General features: G+C 36.8%; 1 protein-coding gene across 1 annotated transcript in view; it reads right to left on the bottom strand.

The window, feature by feature from the left end:
- LOC118737066 overlaps positions 1–18,135 on the bottom strand; it is a 68,497-nt gene extending 50,362 nt beyond the window's left edge. The window contains exons 1-4 of the mRNA XM_036467315.1: positions 17,873–18,135; positions 12,713–12,942; positions 12,169–12,341; positions 11,711–11,898 (exon numbers count right to left, since the gene is read on the bottom strand). Of these exons, the coding sequence (XP_036323208.1) occupies positions 11,711–11,898; positions 12,169–12,341; positions 12,713–12,942; positions 17,873–17,921 (640 nt within the window). The 5' untranslated portion in view covers positions 17,922–18,135. The remainder of the gene's footprint in view (positions 1–11,710; positions 11,899–12,168; positions 12,342–12,712; positions 12,943–17,872) is intronic.
- Between the last annotated feature and the right edge of the window lie 4,692 nt (positions 18,136–22,827).

The raw sequence follows: 22,827 nt of genomic DNA, 5'->3' as shown, positions 1-22,827 counted from the left end.
AGCTAATTTTTAGTATATTTTTATTGCTTGTTTGAGAAGCAATCAGTTATGTACATATGTATGTACATATGTACATACAAGTATATTACTTCAATCACCCAACAACTAGTTTTGACAGCCTAAAAAAATTCTGTATTGCAAGTGCATATTAAACATGGTCTTTATGCTCATACTCACAGGTAAAAATGTATACAAAATTGCATACATACATACATACATACATATGTACATTGTTTAATTTATGTATGCCTTTATAGCCGCCTGCATGCATGAATTAATGTTTTCATTTATATTTACGTAAATTTATTTACCTTTATACCAATTCGAGTGTTTGTTTCGGTATGAAAACTTAAAAAAAAAATCGATACATACGATCAAATAGTACGTGACATGGCAGCACTGAAAAAGGTCATCGAAGGACTCGTTCGTGCATTAACGTTTAAGTTACGGATATGTTGTTTCCGTATGTTATGGCTGAGGAAGCATGCGAACATATAATTTTTCATTATTGCAAACTGATTGTACGTACATATACATACATATGTACATATATATCACTTTGATTTATTCAAAAGCGAAATGTCGTTGACCTGTTGGCCTCAGTAATTTACACCTGCGATTTGGGAAATTGCATTCATGATCCTTGCTGTTAAATGGGTATGCTTAGAGGTGCATAGACCCAGGCAAGTACGGTAGGTGTGAGATGGATGACCTTTTGTACAACTTCGGATTAGACTCTCAGCAAGGCGCTCCCAGCTTCTAACATCGATAGCAAAGGACTCCATGGATTACAGGGAGATTAATCTATTCAAATTGTTGCAGGAGAAGATGCAATCTTTGGCAAAGATACTAACAACATTTATAATTTTCTAATAGGTTCAAGTTTGATAGCTGTTGGCCATACGAACAATGCCTCATACTCAAATTTAATAGATCAGTTTGTGTTCTCGAGAAAATAGTTTTCATGATCCAACAAACTGAGTATAGCGACGATATTTTTTTTTCAAAATTTTGAAAACTCATCGATTTTTTGGCCTATATTTGTTGAAAATAGCATACAAAGTAAAAATAAATAAAAATAATCTCAATAAAAAAATTGTTTCGACTCGCCATCTAGGGGCGGCCATATTCTTCCAAAACAACAACAACGAATAACAAGTAAGAAAGTCTAAGTTCGGGCGGAGCCGAACATTAAATACCCGGCGCAAGTATTAAATATATGTTTTCCACCTTTCCGAAAGCTACCGCTACATGATAAGCCGGGGTGTATACATTTTAAGTAAATTAGCGTCCTTAAATTTCGAAATATTGAAATTTCAAGCATATCTGAAATTTACCGTTATATGAAAAGCGGCCTCAATTTTAGTCCGATTTCAACAATTTTCAACGGTTTGCTTTTATGTGGCAAGCACAATAACCATACCGAGCTTGGTATAAATTGCTAGAACGGTTAGCGAGATACATATATGTGATCACAAGTGGGCGGTACTACGCCCATTTTCCAAAATTTTGTCATAAACGTATTTCTTGGTAAAGAATTGTTGCAATCATCAATTTTGAATAAATTAGCTTCAATATTTACTGATTTATCGAAGATTTTGTATTTCTCGAAATTACCGTTATATGGGATGTGGGCGTGGTTATTAGAAATTTTCGGCCAGTTGGTATGCTGTACCAGGACCAACAACTGTGCCTAGTTTGGAAGAAATTGGTGTAGCGGTTACCAAGATATACACATGTAACCATAAGTGGGCGTGGCTACGCCCATTTGCCAAAATTTTGTAATATTCTTATTTTTCGTCTAAAACTCAATTTTGAGTGAATTATCTTCAGTAGTTACTAAAATATCGCAGTTTTCGTTTTTCTGAAAATTACCGTTATACGGGAGGTAGGCGTGGTTATTGTTCGATTTTTAAAATTTTCAGCCATTTCGTATGCTGTACTAAGGCCAACAACTGTGCCAAGTTTGGAAGAAATTGGTGCAGCGGTTACCAAGATATACACATGTAACCATAAGTGGGCGTGGCTACGCCCATTTTCCAAAAATTTATAATATTCATGTTTTCGGTCTGAAACTCATTGTAAGTATCAATTTTGAGTGAATTATCTTCAGTGGTTACTAAAATATCGCAGTTTTCGTATTTCTTAAAATTACCGTTATATGGGAGGTAGGCGTGGTTATTATCCGATTTCGCCCATTTTCAATACCATCCGTCCCACGCCCAAAAGATTCACGTACCAAGTTTCGTTAAGATATCTCAATTTTTACTCAAGTTATCGTGTGCACAGACGGACGGACGGACGGACGGACGGACGGACGAATGGACAGACCGTCACCGCTTAATCGATTTCTCTTTTCATTCTGATCATTTATGTATACATTTGTCTATATCTATCTCGATTCGTTTTACCTGTTACAAACAACCGTTATGTGAACAAAGTTATAATACCCTAGTGCACAAGTGCGCTCGGGTATAAAAAGGATAGACCAAGTGCATAAGGACCTGTCTACATTTGGTATGACAAATAGGCTAAACATCTTAAGGGAGAGAGTAACCTTCGCATTGCCCTCTCAGCACAAACACTAAGGACCGGGCAATGAAAAGGCAAACTTTTTTGTAGAAACGAAATCGCCATAAGATTCATATACATTATACAATATGCGTACCGCTATCCATCCAGCGAACATATACGTGGTTGTCTAGTTTAATCTCCATTTTTTTATTTATTAATAAAATACATTTGACGAACTATTCCAACGAACTAAAACATACCAAAATTTCAATTCAAAATAAACGTTTTGAAGTCTGACAAACAGATGGGGGAGTTGTTCTGCGAAATACTACATGCTGTTCCTTATCATACCCTCTACCCTCCATTCTCCACGGCTACCTCTTTCCCAGCTGCTGCCGTTATTGTAATGCTGCATAAGAATAACAAACACTGCGTTTAAAAACATCCATACAAAAGCAAATGCAACGCAATATAAACAGATAAACAGATATGCATATGTGCACCAGTTCATAAACATTTCACCGAGTTGCAAGCAAAAACAACCACAACAATTTCGGCAAATTCGATTTGCTCTTTCCAGCTTTAGCTCCAACCCATTGGGGGGGAAGGGGGTTGGACACACGCACCGCCAGTTTCGATGTAATGAATGACGTGCGGTAATTGTATTAAAATTGACGTCTGACCCAAAATCACCTGCAATATTTCAAAACGTATTGGCAGCGCTTTGCATTGAGGAAGGAAATTGGTATGGAAAAAACAGCGGCGACGTTGAACTGTGTATTTGCTCGATTTGGGCCACCATGAAGGCAACCACGGCCATGGAGAGCCGGGTGAGTAGACATGTGCGACACAAATGGGAAAGCAATGAAGTTGAATGAAAGGTGTTGTTGTTGCTGTTGTTGTTATTGTTTGAAATTGCGCGGGTATTGGAGCAGTCTTGGGTTTCAAACGGCAAATGCGGAAAAACCAATGTAAACGAGACTATTTTTGGTATTTGTTAAAACTCTACACATAAATATAGCACAAATACACACATGTCCATATATACATATATGTATACACAAATGCATATAAGCAGCTAAGCACCTAACTTGCGCGGAAATGTGCTTTTCACTGGCTTATTTCAATTATGCACAGATGCGCTAAAAAAATATACAAGCAGAGTTAAAAAGCCAGAAAGCGCGGAGGAGGGAGGGAGGATGGGGCTGACACGTACCGCAAGTGCTGAAACGTTTTTGAAGTTTTTTTTTTTTTGACGAGTATTGACAGCAATTTTAGGCTAATTCTTAAACGCTTTCAACACGTTGTAGTTGGTTAAAGCTAATTTGCGGTTTCTGCCACTTGAAAAACTATTAGGAAGAAAAAAAAAGAACAGCGCAAAATACATAGTTCGTCCAGCAAAGCATACCATTAATATTCACCACACTCGAAAGCGAAGCGGCAAAGAAGAAGCAGTCGATTTTGCCAATTATGGAGTGGCACTTCCTTATCGAGCAGCAAGCGGCCATATGTTTGGCTAGTTGGAGCTACGAAAAATTGGCACGCGCCAAAGTATTCTTTGCCTAGTATATGTACATGTATGCATATGTATGAATGTTTATGTAAATATGTATGTATGTATGTATGGGGCCCGCACTTTGGTAGATACCTGCCTAGAATTTCTATAGCGAAATTGTGCTCGTAAATGTTTTTGTACTTTGCTTCCGTTGTTCCGCATTGGCACGTTCATCCATAATTAAAGAGTTATTGTGGTATTGTTGCTAAATATTTACATACTATGTTGCACAGGCCAGAGTGTCTACAAAAATTGGTACGCAAGTCTTTATACTCGTAGTTGAAAGTTAAAAATAAATTGAAAAGAAAACACATTATATGGCAAACAGAATAAATGCAAATTAAGCCAAGCAAATGAACTAATACATGAACTATAAAAGCAAACTAAAGTTTTGCTTGGTGAATTACAACCTATGTGCAGACATACAGTGAGGCAAACAAGTATTCACATGTTGATTATTTTAAATGCATATACACAAAATTTTTCCTGTTGAAACTTGTTTTTTATTATTTTATGAAAATATTGCTCATGCTTAAAGGGTAGTCTGCAGCTCTCCGGAAAAAAATGCTCGTATATTTATTCCTTAAAGGAAATTCGCAGTAACAGTAAAGCACTTTTTCAAGCAAACGAAATTTCTTGTGATTTTTCTTGATGACTGCAAAGAGCTCCTTTAACCAAAACTATATAAATCAGTGTTTCAAACTTAATACAAAATTTAGAAAAATTTGTATTAAGTAAAATGTGCAACTTTTTAATCTGAACCTCTCGTGCCCATAAAATTTTAGAGTGTGTAGTCAATACAGTGCAAGTTTCAAGCGGCTAAAAAATCGCGTGTATTTTTAATATTTTTTTTTTGCTAACAGCTTTTTTAGTGTTTTTTCTTTATTTTCTTCATATACATATCTCATAGTTCAATTTATGAAAACTGAAGTTAATTTTTTAAATTTTCGAACGATCTGGCGCATTTTATTTCATAAAAGGTTCATGTTTATAGTATTCCAAAAATGTCACAAAAAATATTATATATATTAGGGAGCCAGATTAAAAAGTTTAAAATTTTGATTACAATTTTTTTGAAATCTTTAAATTTTGTATAAAGTTTGAAAAGTTTCGATACATATGGCTTTGTTTAAATTCATGAACCATATTAAAAAAAACAAAAAAATACTTTAAAAACATTGTGAATATTAAAAAAAAAACTAACATGAGAGCACTTCTTTGGGCCACTGTATGTATATGGTGTACGGTTCTTTAATATAAATATTTAACTAAATGGGTCGCTTGAAGTGCCTTTAAATTATTGATTCGCTGGTGTTTGGCCATTTGTAATATTGGCAGAAGTCTTTCAGCGTTCGCCACTGAACAAATATACTAACCAAACTGCCAATCATCAACACCCGCTCCAAGCCTTCACACAGGCGGTTAAGGTAATAGCTAAACTAGTAGCGCTGCTTAACGGTTATTGCATGCGGAAATGTAGGGCCGATTAGGTGACGATTTAGCCAAAGTTGTGTAGTTTACGATAGCAGGTTTGTATATGCTATACCTACATACATACATACATTTGAGTTTTGTAAAATAAGGACTTCAAAAAGGCTGCAACTAAGATATGCACTAGATATGTAGTATCTTCCACGATAGAAGTGACAGTGCACTTCCTAGCGTGCATAGCTTTGTTGTTTGTACTACACTATTCCAATAACAGACTATAGCATGGACGTATTGTCGAAGGCTTTCTCGATGTTGAGAAAAACACAACGTACTATTTTTCTACATTAAGAGGATATCTGAACGACCGTAAAGAACGCGTACTGAACAGTGTCCGCCACCCTTCCCCCCCCCCCATGTGAATGCGTGTTAATTAGAATGCGCAGGATTTAGCTTCAGAGTGTTTGATTGCAATTTATTATCTATAATCTTCCAGATTGCTTTTAGTATAAACTAGTGAACCCGCATGACGTTAAAACGCGCAAAATTTTATTTGAAAAACTTAAAAAATATTCCAAATGTTAGTCAGAGTTATAAGAGATCCGAGTGCCATATTACTCAAAGCCGTGCAGACGTTTCTGAGCGAAGGACTGCCTCGCATAGTGCATGTTTTTATTTTCATCGAATTTCAAACCACCCTATACCGATAAAAAAGGTCTTAATTCAAAAAATAAAACTTTATTATACATCTACAGGCTAAGGTCTCTAATTTGAGCTCTAATTCTTGAAATTATTTCAAAAGTATTCCCAAACAAAAATCTTCTTAAATCTCTTTCGTCTGACATTGTGATATATGTACATGTATTTCAATAAACTAAATAAAGATCAGTAATAAATCCCTTTCAAACCCATTTCGACTTACACCCAATCTTTTAATAATCCATCCACCTTACTGAATAATTTGAATGTAACGTGGCAGCTCTCTTCAAACATTCGAAATGTGCAAACTAAAGATTTCTTAACATTCTTTCTTCTAACTACGGTATTTGTATATTTCATATACTTTTTGAATTAGTGAGTTAGACATTTCAAACAGGTGGCAGCCTTCTTCAAAAGTATTTTCTGGCTTAATCATTGTTAACTCTCCATCGTCGGACATTGCCACTAAGTGAAATTCTAATTTTCAAACATGGACAACCCCGCTAAACACAGTTCAGAAAAAAACATTTTAATCCCTCTTCGATTGACACCCATATTTTAACAATTCGTTTAGCTTATAAGATAATTTGAATTTAGCTTTTTAAACAGCTGGCAACTCTCTTCCAACCACTCAAAAATATTTCTAGCGTTCAAGCTTAAGATTTCTTAACACTCCTTCGTTTGACATCCATATTTTGGTATTTCGTATAAATTGTGTATAAGTAAAATAAATTCGACATTTAAAGCAGGTGGCAACCCTCTTTAAAATATTTTCAAACTACTTTCTAAAACCCATTTCGTTTGGCATCCATATGGTGATACATATTTCTCTTACCTAATATGATTTTTTAAACAGGTGGCAACCCTCCTATAGTTAAGTTAAGAAACGAAGCTTTTCAAAACCATTTCGATTGATATTATTATTAATGTAATTTTTTAAAATGTAGTAACTCTTTTCAAAAAAGCGAAAGCTCATTGCATATCTACAGTTAAAGCGTTTTAATTTGCCGCCACATTTTAGAAAATCGAACGAACGATGCTGATTTGATGGCATTGATTAATAAATAATTTGAATTTAATTTTCCAACAGGTGGAAACTTTTTTCGAAAAACTAAAACCAGTTTGTACATCTACAGAGCAGGGGCTTTAATTTGACATCTACCTTTGGAAAATCGGACGAACGGTATTATATATATAGATGAGGTTAGACTTGTAGACTTGTTCGGAGTAGTCTCCCTCTTCGCATTTCGGTATAGATAGAGACACATGATGTTTACTACATTGGGCTAATGCCATCTATTGCAGGGGCTTTGTAGTGGTCGTATGAGTCCAATGCCCATTCGACTGATCACCAGGTAAATATATTGCGAGTGCTTGTTTATGGAATTTAACTAGTTTTTCTTGCAAGGTATATTCGATATGCGTGCCTTTACCTAATAAGCAAGTTTGCTTAAGGCTCAAAATAATTTTCATTCTATTATTTAACATAGCTTGGCTATCCAACAATAGAATTATTTATGGTCTCAACCACAGGAAATTTCCCATCACATACAAAGCTCCACTCCATCAATAACTCGACGACATTCTTTTTTATTAAATTTGTAGACACACAAATGTAGTCTACACATGTTTCTTGTGTGTTTCTTTAAGCTTTCAATAATTAACATTAAATCATTGGAAGCATTTAAATGGCTAATTAATGAAATAAAACTGAACATGCTTTTATTTATGTACATATGTAAATATTTATACCCATAGAACACACCAGTTGTGGTATTCACATAATTAATTATATTTGTATTTACTTTGGTGTTACTTAAGTAGGTGTGCATACATTGATACATTTCGTTCACATTTTATATTTTGATTATACTCATAGCACAATATGAGTATTTGAACGCATTTTTTGAATTTCATTAAAAATTTTGCGCATGCGCCCACAACTGCTTCCTACTTGTCAGCCGGGGCTCGATAGGGGTTTGATCGGCCGCGCCTTAACCTGCCACAACACGACTGACGACTAACGACTGACGACTTTCGACAGACGGACAAGTGATCAGCAATTCTTCGCCAACGACAAATGCGTTCAATCATTTTCACTGCTGTCAATGTCAAACAAATAACAATAAAACAACAGCAACAATAATGGGAGGAAGAAGCCAACAACACTATACGTATATAAATATGTACAGCTGCGGTCAGCAAGATAGTAGCCAAATTCAAAATCATATTGTTTGCAACTTATGTTTATTTATTTATTTTTAATACCACGGCGTTGCAAAATAAAAAAATTTCACGAACTTTTTAACTGAGCTAGTAACAGCTGGCCGAGTAAGTCACAAAACTGTGTTCAAAATTTTTCTAACATCCTCAAAATCTCAACTTGTTCTTAAAAAACCATTATCGCCAGACTTCTGGAACTAAAAATTTTTAGCTGGGTTATTTTTTAACCAAGTTTAAGTTTTTATATGGCTTTAGAAATACTATTTACTATTTAAAGAAATAATAATAGTTTTACTCGGAATTAAACATGCTTTTCGAAATAATGACTAAACGAGACTATTTGCTTTTGAAATTTTTGGCAAAATTTTTTATAGAATTGGAGAAAAAAGAAATTGTTTTAAATTTCAGATTTATTCCAAAAACTTTCCACATATTTTTATATAATGTGCTCATACAAATTATTATTTCTTTAAATAGTACGAACATTCTTTTTTCCCAAGCGCCATGAATATTTAAAATTGGTTAGAAAATAACCGAACTCAAAGATGTTTAGTGCGGGAAGTCATGCAAGAATGGTTTTTAAGGATCGTGAATTACTTGACCAGCCCTACGACCTGTACTAATGTCATATAAAAAGTTCATGATCAGTGTAACACCGTGTTATTTTTTTTTAATGTAGTCCGATCTGTGAAAGAAACCACATAAATATGAGTTTCAAATGTATCACCAAGTTCACAAAAATTAATTAAACTTGTAAATTTTTAAATATCTGAAAACATGTTTTTTAGCAGCTTTCTTAATTTTACAAAGCCTTTAGGAACTCCTCTGCAATCGAGCAAAAGTAGTTTTTGATCGATTGAAATAGTGTGGAATCTAATGTTATTTGGAGGAAAATGTTCAACGCCCTCAAAAAAACCAATAAAAACAACAGTAATTTTTAGTAACTAGAAACTTGCACTTTATTGTACTAAAATTAAATGGCCTAAAAACAGCACATCCGAAAATTTATTAAAAACTCTGAAAAACAAAGTTTGAAATTTTACTGCAACTTTTTTTAAGTTTAATTAATTTGTGTAAACTTTGTGCAACCTTTGAAACTTGTATTCGTGTGGTTTCTGTTATAGATCGAAATATATAATAAAACAAAATTGTTAAAAATTTTGCTACTATCTTATTGACCGCAGCTGTATGTATGTGTGTGTGTGTTTGTACACAAAATAACAAATTGCTAAGTGTTTACATTGATTTGCGGCAGCAGCAACAAATACAATAAATTCAAATTTAGCCGGCAGCCGACCAGCCGCCGTTGGAGTTACTCCTTTTTCCGCTGAGTGAAATATGCATACATTTAGCTAAATAGCTAGCTACTAAGTTTCATTTATTACTAGATATTATTTGCATTTGTTGTGCAAAATTTATTTATTTTACATTGCATATATATGTATGTATGTAAATAGTTGTAAGGAAATGCGCTCACTGGCGCCTGTAACATCGGCAACACATTGCTGCGGTTGTTGTAACTGTCGCTTGGCTGTGTCCGTTGTTTAGGTTGGCACCGTTTGCCATCTTAGTATGCAAACGTGCTATTGAGTTTTGCAATCAAAATGTAATTGTTTAAATTGTTTTGTGCATAAAATTTCTATAAAACACTTGGCTGTTGCGGCCAGACGCAAAGGATTGTTGTTGGTATGCGGCATCACAGTCGCGAAAGAAGCACTCAAGCTGTGGCAGTAGCGGAATTTCTTGTTCATCAATCAGGCGGGCAGAGTGGCTAAAGTCCCACGGTGTTATGCGGCAGCCGAATTATGATGTAAAAGTAAAAGTTAGGGTACGTTCACACAGAAAGCCGAGTCGAGCTGAGCAGAGCGAAGCCGTTCTGAGCGGAGTGGAGCTTTCAAAATGTTGTAGCTGTGTATATTAAAAAAAGTGTTCATATACAGCAACTAATCTTTTGAAAAAAATTGGGTAAATATGTTTGCCGCTTTTCATTGACGGTAAGTTTTGTGGTATCTTTACAGGCCGAGTCCGTGAGAACAGCTCCACTCCGTCTCGTTTCGTGTGAACACCTGGCGGTTCGTTTCGCTGCGCCTTTCTTTGCTCGGCATCGCTTGGTTTTCTGTGTGAACGCACCCTTAGACATGAATTTTGGAATTTTCAAAAGTTCAGCATAGAAAAACGTCAATGCATTATTTTTGTATGTGCTATATTTTTGATTTCCACAACGTTTACACACCTACTTATGACTGTACTTATGTAAGTATGTTTGTACGTTGGGGTGTTCAAAAAAAAGGTTTAAAACGTTAAGCTCGCTCAACACCAACCACAAACACGGAAAATTTACAGCAAACCGATCCAAATCACCAATCAGCTCTAACATATGTATGTGTATGAAAATATATGAAAATAAACTTTGTGAACTTATAAGTGCATGCTTCAGGGACCGAACATAACAGTTATTGATGAAAACTGTCATGGAAAAATTCACTATGAAGAAAATGTTCTACTACTTAGTGAAACATACCAATCGATTTCTTTTTTAACCGATACTTAAATTTAAAAATGAATTTTCATTTGCAATCTTTATGCAAAATTAAAAAATATAACAATTATTTTTAATTTGTATGTTATAAATCCAAAATAACAATTATTTTTGATTTTTATATTATATGTCTCATTATATGTCTTATTTATAAAAGTCATCAATAAAAATCAGTCAGTAACTTTTGCTTTTAAAAGTTATCAATAAAACTCAGTTACCGACTTTTTATTTTTTAAATCATTCGTATAAAGGTCATTAACATTTTTCGCAGGTAAGAAGGTGTTGGGAAACAAAAGTTTACTACGACTTTTATAAGCATGATTTAAAAAATAAAGGTCAGTGATTGATTTTTATTTATGACTTTTCTAAGTCTTCGATAACTGTTATCTAAGGCACATAATTTAAAAATCAAAAATAACTGTTATTTACAGATTATTTAGAAAAAAATTTAAAAATAGTTGTTATTTTGGATTTATAAAATAAAAGTCAGAAATAACGGTTATTTAAGGAGTAATTAAATGAAAGTAAAAAAAATAATTGTTAAAGAGCGATTTTTTAATAAAAGTTTTATCTGTTACGGTCCCTGGCATACTTCTTCACCCTCACTCTATGTGACACGCCTTTATCCTTGCACATATTATTTATAATATATAGTATATTATGTACGTAGTGCTTTTAAGCTACAAATCCGATACATATATCTATTCTAAATATCTAAAACCAAAACTAGAAAAACTAAACACAGCACTCACCTCTTCGACGATGCAAACCGCGATATTTATTTGGTGATAAGACAGGCGGTCGTGGGGCCATCATATTCGGCACCTCATCCGGTGTGCTGAGTCCCGCGTTCTTGTGGTGATGACGTTCGCTTGTCTGCCGCCAATTGCCGAAAGAGTGACGTCGCGCATTGCTGCTCGGCAGTGTGTGATGGTGTTTGCTGTGCATTACGAGTGGGAGGATAAGAAGGAGAGAAAGTAAATACATACATACATACATATATGTACATATGGATGTATGCTAGATTTTAAGTAGATGAAGAAAAAACCTAGAATTGCATGCACGATTAGCAAATTAATCCCGAATGTCAACAGCTGCATTCATCACAGTTGTCAGCAACCCATCAGCCAGCAATACAACCTGACACACACAGCCAAGGTTTTGTACATACATACATACAATCTAATAAACACTTTCAGCTAGTACTCACCTTGAGGGTGACTTGCAAAAGACATCATCAAAGTCAACGCCTCCACCACCGCCTCCGATGCCGCATGTGGAGGAATTGGATTCATTGTAGGAGCCCAGCCGTTCGCGGAACGTTTCCGAATGTGAGTTCGACGAACGCTGGCGATACATCAATGGCTGCAGTTCAAATGATTGCTATAGACATACATGCACATACATACATATATATTTAAACACCAAGTTCATTTATAGTTATGAATGTGCAAGTTTCGCAGCCGGTCATTCACAAATGCGCCAAGTTGAAAGAGAAGAGAAAGCAAAGAAAATGATGCAGAATGATAAATAATCACAGCAACAAAGTTAAAAGAAAAAAATGTATGGCAATTGCCACTGGTAATTGGAATTTTATGATTTGTAAACAGTTTGCTCTGATGCCATGATTTGCGCACATACATACATACATACATACATGTGTATGTATATGCATATGCATATGTATAGTATGCATAAAAATCATCAGCGCGAGCGGAATCATTCCTTATTTTCAAATTTACAACATAACTCACTTGTGAGAAGCCGCCCAGTGAGCCAAAACTGCCACGCGGACTTCCTAATGCCATTGTGGCTGCCGAATCGAGATTCGCTGAAGTGATTAGCCGCGTCTGTTCCGGTATGATGACGCGTGGACTGTTGCCTTTCGAGTTGCGACGCTTGAATATCGAGAACGCCTTGCTGGAGCTCTGCGAATCCGGCGTGCGTGGCGATTTGCTGTCATTGTAGAAATAGTATGGATTGTCTGCAAGGAAGTGATTGAGAGAAAATATTAGATAAATGAGTTTCGAATAGTAGTTCTACAAAATTTGGTTTACAGTATATACTAAATTACGGCATTTTTAAGAAACTTAAATAATGGGGATTTTAAATAATAAAGTATGCATGCAACTTTACACACGTTCATCAAGTAAACATCTGGAATGAGGAGAGCCTGAAATTAATCGCTAGTAAATTCAACAGATGATGTCTAGCCGACAATTGCTCACTGCTCTCGTTTCAAAAGGAGGTGATAGGGCGACCGAGCTTTACTAGGAGTGCAAATATTTTTCATTACTTAAAAATTAATTAATAGATTAAGATTTGGGTATCAAATAATGGTTTTTCAGATATCATTAAATTAAAAATATTTTTATGAAAAATGTTGTCGAAACTCAACTCAAACTTAATAAAAATTATTGAATATATCTAATTGTTATAAGGCCATAGACAATAAAAATAAATAGAAGTTTATTATTTTCTTCTTGTTTGGCGCAGTAACCGCCTATGCAATTTTGGCCGAGATGAACAAAGCACGCCAGTCGTTTCTTTTCTGCGCCAACCGACGCCAATCGGAAATGCCAAAGGAAGCCAATTTCATCTCCTCTCGGTCTTTCCATATTGCAGTGGGCGCCTCCCTCTTCCTCTGCTAACACCAGCGGGTTCCGAGTTGAATACTTTCAGAGCTCATACAGCTCATTGCCCCGTCGTCTGGCGCGAATGTTCTGACTGTTTGTTTGTTAACAAATTTTGTCTTGTCCACGTTTACCACCAGACCCATTTGCTTTGCTTCCTTATCCAACTTGGAAAAGGCAGAACTGACTTCGTGGTTTTTGTTACCGATGATGCCGATGTTATCGGAACGCTTTTTTTAGTACATTGTTTCAGAGCGGTTCAGTCCTGTAGCCCTTATTACCTTTTTCAATATCAGATTAAAGAAATCACATGAAAGGAAGTCGCCATGTCGGAAATCAAGTTTGGTAACAAACGGCTCCGAGCGACCTTTCTTAATTCTGACGGAGGTGGTAGTAAACGTCATTTTACACAGCCGTATTAATTTCGCCGGGATACCAAATTCAGATATCGCGGCGTATAGGCAACTCCTTTTAGTGCTGTCAAAATCTGCTTTGAAGTCGACAAATAGATGGTTAGTGTCGACCTTTTTTCGCGGGTATTTACCCTAGATTTGCCGTATTGTAAATATCTGATCCAAAGTGGATTTTCCACGTCCAAAGCCACCCTGAGAAGGCCCAATCAGTTCGTGACGGTGGTCTTCAGTTTTTCACACAATACGCTAGCGGGGGTTGCCTTTCTTGTGGATTGGGCAGAGCCCACTTAAATTCCAATCGTCGGACATACTTCCATCTGACCACATTCCGCATAACAGTTAATGCATGGACCTTATCAACTCCTCGCCGCCATATTTGAATATGTAACTTTGTTATTTCGAATCCGTCATCATAGACTTGAGGTTCACGCTCGCATTCTCAGTACCACTATCATTCAGTAGGTTGGAAAATTCTTCCCTCCATAATTTAAGTACATTCTGGACATCGGTCACTAGGCCTCCGGGGTTGTTCTTACAGCAGTTCTCCCCGGTTTTGGAACCTTCCGCAAGTCGCCTAACTCTCTGGTAAAATTTTCGGACATTTTTCATGTCGGCCAGCATTTTAAGCTAATCGTGCTCACGTATTTCGGCCTCTCTCTTCTTATTGCGGCAAATATGAGACGCACTCGCTCTTCAGTTCCCTATAACGGTCTCACATGGCGATCTCAGCGCCCCCTACAGGGTATCTTTTTTCTTTGCAGCTTTTTAAACTTCTCGCTGAAATCCGACTATTTCTTCTGCGGCGGTACTTAATGAGCGGGAAATGTGGTTCCACAGCTCGCATATGTCGGATAGTTGAAGAGTGAGAGCAGGTCTGAGAGGAGTCTAGTAGCGAATACATTAGCTGTCTGTTGGGATTGCAGCTTTTCGACGTTAAGCTTTCCCTGCAAGTTGGGCGCCGCACATTTATTGCTGTACAGAGGCGGGTACGTATCTTGGCTGCAACATGGTCCGAATCGATGTTTGGGTCTCGGATTGTACGACCGTCTAAAACACTAGAGGCATGCCTTCCGTCTATCACAACATGATCGATTTGGTTTTTCGTTTTTCGATCTGGAGACTGCCATGTAGCTTGGTGCCAAGCTTAGTCTTCCTGAGGACATAAACCAGCCGGACAAAGGCACCTTCCCCGTCAAGGCCCGGATATTTCGGGTGCATACCTTCAAATCATAGCCCTTTATACGTTTTCCGTCAAAAGCTTTTGCCACTTTCGTGGACTTCTGCGCACGGAACCATTCCACCACTTTGCTTAGCAACATAAAAATATAGCATTCTTACTTTGACAAAGTAAGGAATAATAATAATAAGTATATTGGCGCTTACACATATGTTAGGACGCGTTCACACAGAAAGTCGAGCGGCGCTGAGCGAAGCAAAGCGGAAAAAAGCGAAGCTGCTGGTGTTCACACTGAACGAAGCGAAGCGGAGCTTTTCTTATGGTCTCGGCTGCAAAGGTACCACAAAAGTTACCGTCACTGAAACGCTGCAGAAATATTTGCTCAATTTTATTCAAAAGATTAGTAGTAAAATTCATTTTTATTCGAATATTTTGCTATTCTATTTGCAGCAGCGTCATGAAGCTGAAAAATTAAATAGAAAATTCAAAATCATAACCTGCTTTGCTTTTAGCTCCAAAAACGCTTATGAAAAAGCTTGCTGTATGAACACTTTCATATAACTACAGCAATTTGAAAGCTTCATTCAGCTCAGAACGGCTTCGCTCGGCTCCGCTTTCTGTGGGAACGTACCCTTAGGGTTTGGTCGAGCTTCTGTTCCTATTTGTAGCGTGTGCCTTGATGTTGTCACACAAAGGGGAGGCACCTTCAGTTTTACGCCGCCTCCGAACGGCGATTGTATTTTTATGAGAAGCTGTTTTTTAAAACAGAAATTCAGTCAGAGGTTTGCCACTACACCACAGCGGGAGCCAAGTAAGAACCCACAGTAAAAATTGAAAATAGTTTCATCCTCGGATACAATTTTTTAGGTAATACTTATTATACTGTTTTGTTTTCTGTTATTATTTATATAAAATAAAATATTTTTGTTTAATTTGGAAAACTTCTAAACATCTATAAGTCCCTTCCTATCATTTTTTTTTATTTTTTTGAGTCATGATGTTCTTTCAGCAAACTAGCGATATATAAATGTAAACAGAATCTTGTTTTTCTAAACAGATAATAAAATCGAAAGCAACCAATAACTAAATACTTAAAGAGAAGAATTATAGCAAGAAAAAGGAAAACAGAGCAAAATTACATAAGTGACCACATGTATCTGAGTGGTTAGAGGTACGTAGTACCACTCCAAAGTTTTTTTCTAACCGCGGTCGCCCCTCGACAGTCAATGGCAAAGCCCCCATTTTTGCCTTGAAAAAGCTTCTCATAAAAGGTTGCATATTCAAAACCGTAGACCCCTCCATTTTTATTATAACATCAGGGGGGCTAGCACTTAACAAAATCAGAAGCACCTTAACATTATTAGTATTAGTATTAACGTAAAACGACATATCTGAACAATCAGTTGTATGGGGCTTTATGTTGAAGCAAAAATATACCCGCTTCTTTAATTTCATTTGCACTGTAAATGCCATAATCGGGGTTCAAACATAACCCATTGCAGAGGAAGGCCTTCAGATACCCGTATAACTCTGACACAATTAAGATCTTACTGTAGATTAAATTGCTATTCTTCTATACTCGAACTCGCCATACTCAACGAATACACACGAGGTGAAAGCATAGCCTAACCTCAAAAGCCCAGCAGTCAGTGTGATACTTGAACCCCTTTAACCTCCTACTGTTATATACCGTTATCCCGATCAACCGTCAAGTATTTCGTCGGTAGGTGGTTTCATCAATAAGCTATACATACGTTATGGTTCTGATGCTAAAAAATTTATCCTCTGCTGTGTGTTTTAAGATTATACACAACCCTCCCTAGTCGGGTCCAATCGTTCAGATCCGCCATAGTAAAGTTCGTTATGACGAATTTTACCTCTGCGCGGTGCTTCTTCGTTTTGCTTCTACTTATTTCAGCTGTCGGTGTACTCTGCTTGTGAAGCTTCACCACATGCCACTAACCAATTTCCTTGAACCAACTCAGCTAGCCCCCATTTGCCTTTGGGTCGTGTCCCCTCGAAACATCGCCCACAGTTCTCTAGTTGATTGAAAGATAAGCTGATCTGTGCAGGGCTAAATTAGTCACTATAACCGTTCGATACCACCCATATTCGATTCCAGGCCAGCGCAACATCGAAGTGATAAAAAAGTTCATTCTAATGACAGTCGTTTTCCTGAAGGCAACGGCAAATATCCGTATTAAAAATCTTGGGAAAGCGGTCAGCCAAATCTGTAAACCTTATGAGCGCGAAAATTTGCATTTTACCTTCTCCCTGGTTAAATTTTTATTAACATTTTTAAGAGCTGCCATTATTCATTAACCAGCAACTATAGAGTTGTTTGTTTTTCTTCTTGGTGCGAGACTTTTTCATGACGGAGATATACTCGGAGGTTAGAATTTGCCTGCCGAGGGGAGACAACTATAAGAAAAAACTCTTGTTTTTTAATATTGCTCGAAACAGGGATCGAACCATGATTCTACAGCCGCGTCCACGATTTTAAAACATTTAAAATTTATTAATAAAAAATAAAATAGCTTTATAAATCGACATTTTCATAAAAAATTTTCATTTCTAAACCAGTCTTCTTTATTTCTTACAAATTTGGGCTAAAGTATTTAATAATAGTTTTATCGCTGATGAGGATCGTTAACGATCAGTTTACCGAGAGTTCGCAACTTTTAAGATTACCTGAGAAAAAAGCGTTGGTTTGATCCAAAGCGATGAACATTTTGCCCATCTGTGCTTCACGAGCTTTCCCTGACTGCAATCCACTTAAAGTTGTTCTTAATTTTATTTATTATTTGACCACTGCAGATAATCGTTTCTATAATTGCGCCCCTATTCGGCTGACACTGAAATTATGTTTTTGGCTTTGACACGCATGGCGTTCTTTGCTTTTAGTTTAATATAAATAAAAACTTTTCACTTTAGCTGCATAAGGTTAAAAAACATTTAAAATACCAAATTTTGCTTAGTTTTGAATTTGAATACGGCTTCACTATTTGTTTAGTTTTTTTTTTCTGCTTACGGCAAGAAACTTTTATTGGCTTTGAGAGAGGCGCGCGCGTTTTTTTTTACACTCAATGCAAACACGTAAACAAATATCGGTGTTCCATACAATGAATAATAAGTCAATAAAAAGTTTCGCCTCTTCGATTAACTCAAGAGAGTATGACGATTACGATTTTAGCCGACGATCGCCGATCGATCGTAGATAGTTACGTATGTACCGAACAACAATTAAAAGTCTACAACATAAATGATTTTTCCAAGTAGTCATCAAACGTATTATTTGTGGTAGTTGTCGTCGATTGCGCTAGTGCATGCTACTGCACTGACATCCCGAAGCGGAATAAACAAATTCGAAAACTTCAATTCTGCAGACGCGCATAACGTCGGCGATTTGTTGCCTCCTCAACGGCGGGCGGCAGCAGCAACGCTAGCGGCAGCAATATGTTGCCCCGCTATGTATGTGCTGTGAATCCCCCATATTTTTGCTGAGCACTTTGCCTACGCCGTCGCCTTCTTCTTCTTCTTCTTCTACGGCTGCCACATTTGTACTGGGTCTTTTGATTCTTTTAATTTGCGTGCTGCAACAACAATAGGCATACATTGATTCCACATACTTAAATACATTTGTCTGTTACGCGCGTTGTATGCTACGCAAGGGAAATTACAGTGTAGCGCGTCCCTCTCGCCTACATGAAGCCGCGCGGCACATGCGAGCTCACTCGACGCGCGCATATACTCGTCGTCTGGCAAGCATATTGCACCCACACAGCAGCGGTTCACTGCGCTGCCGTCCAAGTCCAGCCGAGCTGTGTAGCGCATGTTGCACGCAGAGCAACAGAGTTGGAAAACTCAACGTCGATGGGTAAATTTTCCAAAACGATTGTTTGTTAGCCTGTCCGCGCGTTTGTGTGCGTGTGTCTATTTCAGTTGACTTCTCTTCCTGTGCCTACTTTTGTCGAGTGCTGTTTGCTACCTGCAACGCGCATCTGTGTGTCTATGCTTTGTTTGTGTCCACTCAAGATTTTCCGCAGTGTCGTCCGATGTTTTTCATTGATAGCTGCGCTGTGTGCATTTGTGATTAGGCCGATCAAGCGCGCCAATGTTCGGTAAATACAAACATATTGAAAGAAGAGGGATTTGTATTTTCACGCATTTATCAATGATTTTCCTTTTTTTTCGTGCAACAAAAGCATAATTGTTCAGTGGTATGTTTTGATTTCTGGCTGCCAAGCGCCTGCGCGGACGTTTGTCCGTTTTTGTTATCTTCTTCTGTCGCATGTTCCATTTCTGATTAGACTATTTAAATATTTACTTGTTGTATATGCATAAGAACATAAATAAATAAGTATGTATGTATATTCAAGTAATCTTCCTTTTGAATGATATTAGTTATGATTCCTCCACATTTTATTTTTTTTTTGTAGCTGATTTGCTTTTACGGGTCCAGTGATTATTTTGCACTACACTTATTTATTATATTGGTTATAATTACCAAATCTTGTGTTGAGAGGAATACATTTAGTTGACGTAATTGTAAATCTTTTCTCAGCGTACAGATCGCCAAGTCAACGGCATAGCCTTGTTTTTTCAGACCCAGAATTTGTGAAGACAATTCCTCGAGAGTATCCTGTCTTGCTAGCTCATCGGTCATGCAGTTACCTACAATATATATACAAAGCTTTGGTTTGGAAACCAAATACGCTCAGAAAAGTACCAGCTAAATATATTTCTCTTAACACAAGATTTGGCAACTGTAACCAAATGGTTTAACTATAACCAACTGACGTGTTGAGAGAAACATATTTAGTTGTTGTAACTAAACTATTTTTCTCAGTGTAAGCTTAAAAGCGAGAAATCTCATGCAATCGAGAAAACAAGGTTTTGCTTGTCCGTTTCGAATGAATCATTACAGAGCTATAGTGCCTGATTGCCGTTTACCTTCCACTGTTTTCTTTATTGAGACCATCTCTCCGTGGAAAATACTGCAGCGAGCCGGGAGCCTAGATTTAAGATTGATGGAAAGTTCTTCGCAGCAGAAATTTAGACCTTTTTACCGACGCGTTCATTACTTTTCCTTCGAATGGCTGTATATCTCTCTGTGGACAGCTTGCTTGGGGCTAAACCTAAGAAGCTGGTATCATCGCAATTTTCAACAAGTTCTGGTATACTTGCTGCATAACCAAATTCATACAGTACTCTATACTAGCTGTGGTACGTCGTCAATACAGACAGCATACCGACAGCCGCTTTTTTGTTGCAAACACAATGTCATTGACGGCTTGATATCAGAGAAAACTCAATACGCAAATCCTTGCAAAAGAACTGCTTACTGATCTAGAAAATTGTGTAAAGCTCTGCTTTGATCGCAAGCAACCCTCAGGGACTCCGCTGCTTATATGTAGATCGGTCTGTCAAGCATTTTATGAGGAATTAAATGAGTGTAATTAGTCTGAAAACCCTAGGGGGCACATGTGAGGCATTGGTTGCCTTTGCTATGAAGATACGTATCGTTACCTAAAGGTGAAAAGGTGCCAAGTCCATTTTTTTTTTCAAAATTTAGTTTTTGGTGCAGATATTTCGTCTTTCTTGAACAATTTCAAAAAATGGACTTGGCACCTTTTCACCCTTAGGTGACGATATGTAACTTTAGCCACCCTTCAAGCTGGCTGTGTTTAACCCAAATTTACGAGTTACTGGAAGGTGACCATCACAGAACATATTGAGCTCTTCAGCCACTACCCAAAAGATAATTTAGGTAGGCCTTCTTAAGTGAAGCCACTCTAAGAGGCCTACCAAAGAAGGGCTGAAAAAAGTGCTTCCTTGCATGCCTTCCAGAAGGGCTTATCCATTTACAATTTACGCGAATGCATAAATTTATATGATTTAGCGTTACAAATGAATTTCAATAAACATTTTAAGTTACAATAACACATATGTATTTGATATAAACCTTAAGTAAATACTTCAAAGATGTATGAGTTTTATAAATTAAAGTAGCAACTTTAAAATAATTCCTCCAAAAGGCCTTCTGATGTATGTCCTATAAAAGCCCTTCTGCAAGGCCTTCCATGGATAGCGAAAGAAGAAGCCCTTCAATTTGTGCCACTTCTTACAAAAATGAAGGAGAAAGGAATGTAGAGTGGAAGGCCTTTCGGAAGGGCTTTGAACTCCTGAAATTATCTACTGGGAATTGTTATTACTTTAGCTAAAAGCGTATTATGTGTTTTTTAGTGGGAACTTGAAGTCAAAATAACTTTTCTATATGAACACCGATGAAATATGAATATTTATTATTGTATAGTTTGTGTGTGGACGAGGGAATGCGGCAAACAAAATATCGAAAATAATTCCGTAAAAATATTGATCGATTTTATGTGAAGTTCTTATAGATATTATCAAAAAATTATGTGTTAAATTTTTCGACCTGGTAATAAGCCTACTCTACTGCATGTACGTTCATTGGGTTAAAAGTCTATAAAGGTGTAAAAATGAATCTGTCTCTACATGCTTTCCCCCGACCCTCTCTCTATGAATAGATTTATTCGGCACATGAGAGAACGCTTTAGCGGATGCTGTAGTGAGTGGTTAAAAGTGCGTACTACTCTGCTCCGAACCACCTACGCTCGGTTCGCTTTTTTTTTGTAACAGCCAACGCCCCTCGGCATGCAATTCGCAAACCGGATAGAGTTTTTATGCCCTGAAAATGCTTCCAATAAAATCATTTTTTGTTCGGAGTCGCCGCAGAGTTGTACAGCCCATTGCATTTTTTTTTTTGAAAAATTTGGAAGGAGTTGGCGTAATTCCTCCATTTTTAACCGACTTCCAAAAAAGGAGGAGGTTATCAGTTCGTCGGAATATTATTATTTTTTTTTTTTTTTTATGTATGTTACCGCATAACTTTGGACCACGTCAACCGATTTCGATAATTCTTTTTGCATCGGAAAGGTCGTGTCTCAGAGGTGGTCCCATACTAATCTGGTTAAGATCCGATCAGCGGATCATGAGATATATATATATATTTTTTTTTTTTATATGGGAGTTGAAGTCGGTTTTTTTTTTCTAAAAATTACTAGTTTATATGTAAACTTGGTGGACATAAATGAAAAAAAACGTAAAATTGGTGTGATATTTCCGATGGCATTTCTTCCAAAAATTTACAACAGTCCGGTGAAAAATTTGCGCCCCTCCATTTATATTAAATACATTAAGACGCATACCAAGAATTGAAAGAGAAGATCAGCCAAATACTTAACAAAAGTTTAAGCGCGAAATATTTGTTTTTATGTGGGCTGCCTGGTCTTTGCGATCCCTTGGGTGACCAGTGAAGAAACTGACATCTACCCCAGCTGATGTCTATATAGAAATTTTGTGTCGTTTTCAAAAATCTTTTGAGATCATCTAAAACTTTTTAAAGCTTTCTGAGTTTCAGAGCAGATAAATTGTGAGCCAAGTTGTTGTTTCCAATTCTATTTTATAGAATAAACTAAACAAGTGAAACCAGTATTTGTAGGTTATTGTTGCAAACATGCCCACATACACAATTTCTGCTAATGTGTTTCAAAGAATAGAAATTAGCAACAACTACAGAAATGAAAAATTTAAAACACTTTTCTTTTATAAATCGCAAAAAA

This window comes from Rhagoletis pomonella, unplaced genomic scaffold (genome assembly GCF_013731165.1).
Source record: "Rhagoletis pomonella isolate Grant_MI unplaced genomic scaffold, Rhpom_1.0 Rhpom_scaffold_00004, whole genome shotgun sequence".
Classification (NCBI taxonomy): Eukaryota; Metazoa; Arthropoda; class Insecta; order Diptera; family Tephritidae; genus Rhagoletis; species Rhagoletis pomonella.
Note: the sequence above shows the minus strand (reverse complement) of the source record. Positions and strands in the feature narration are given on the sequence as shown.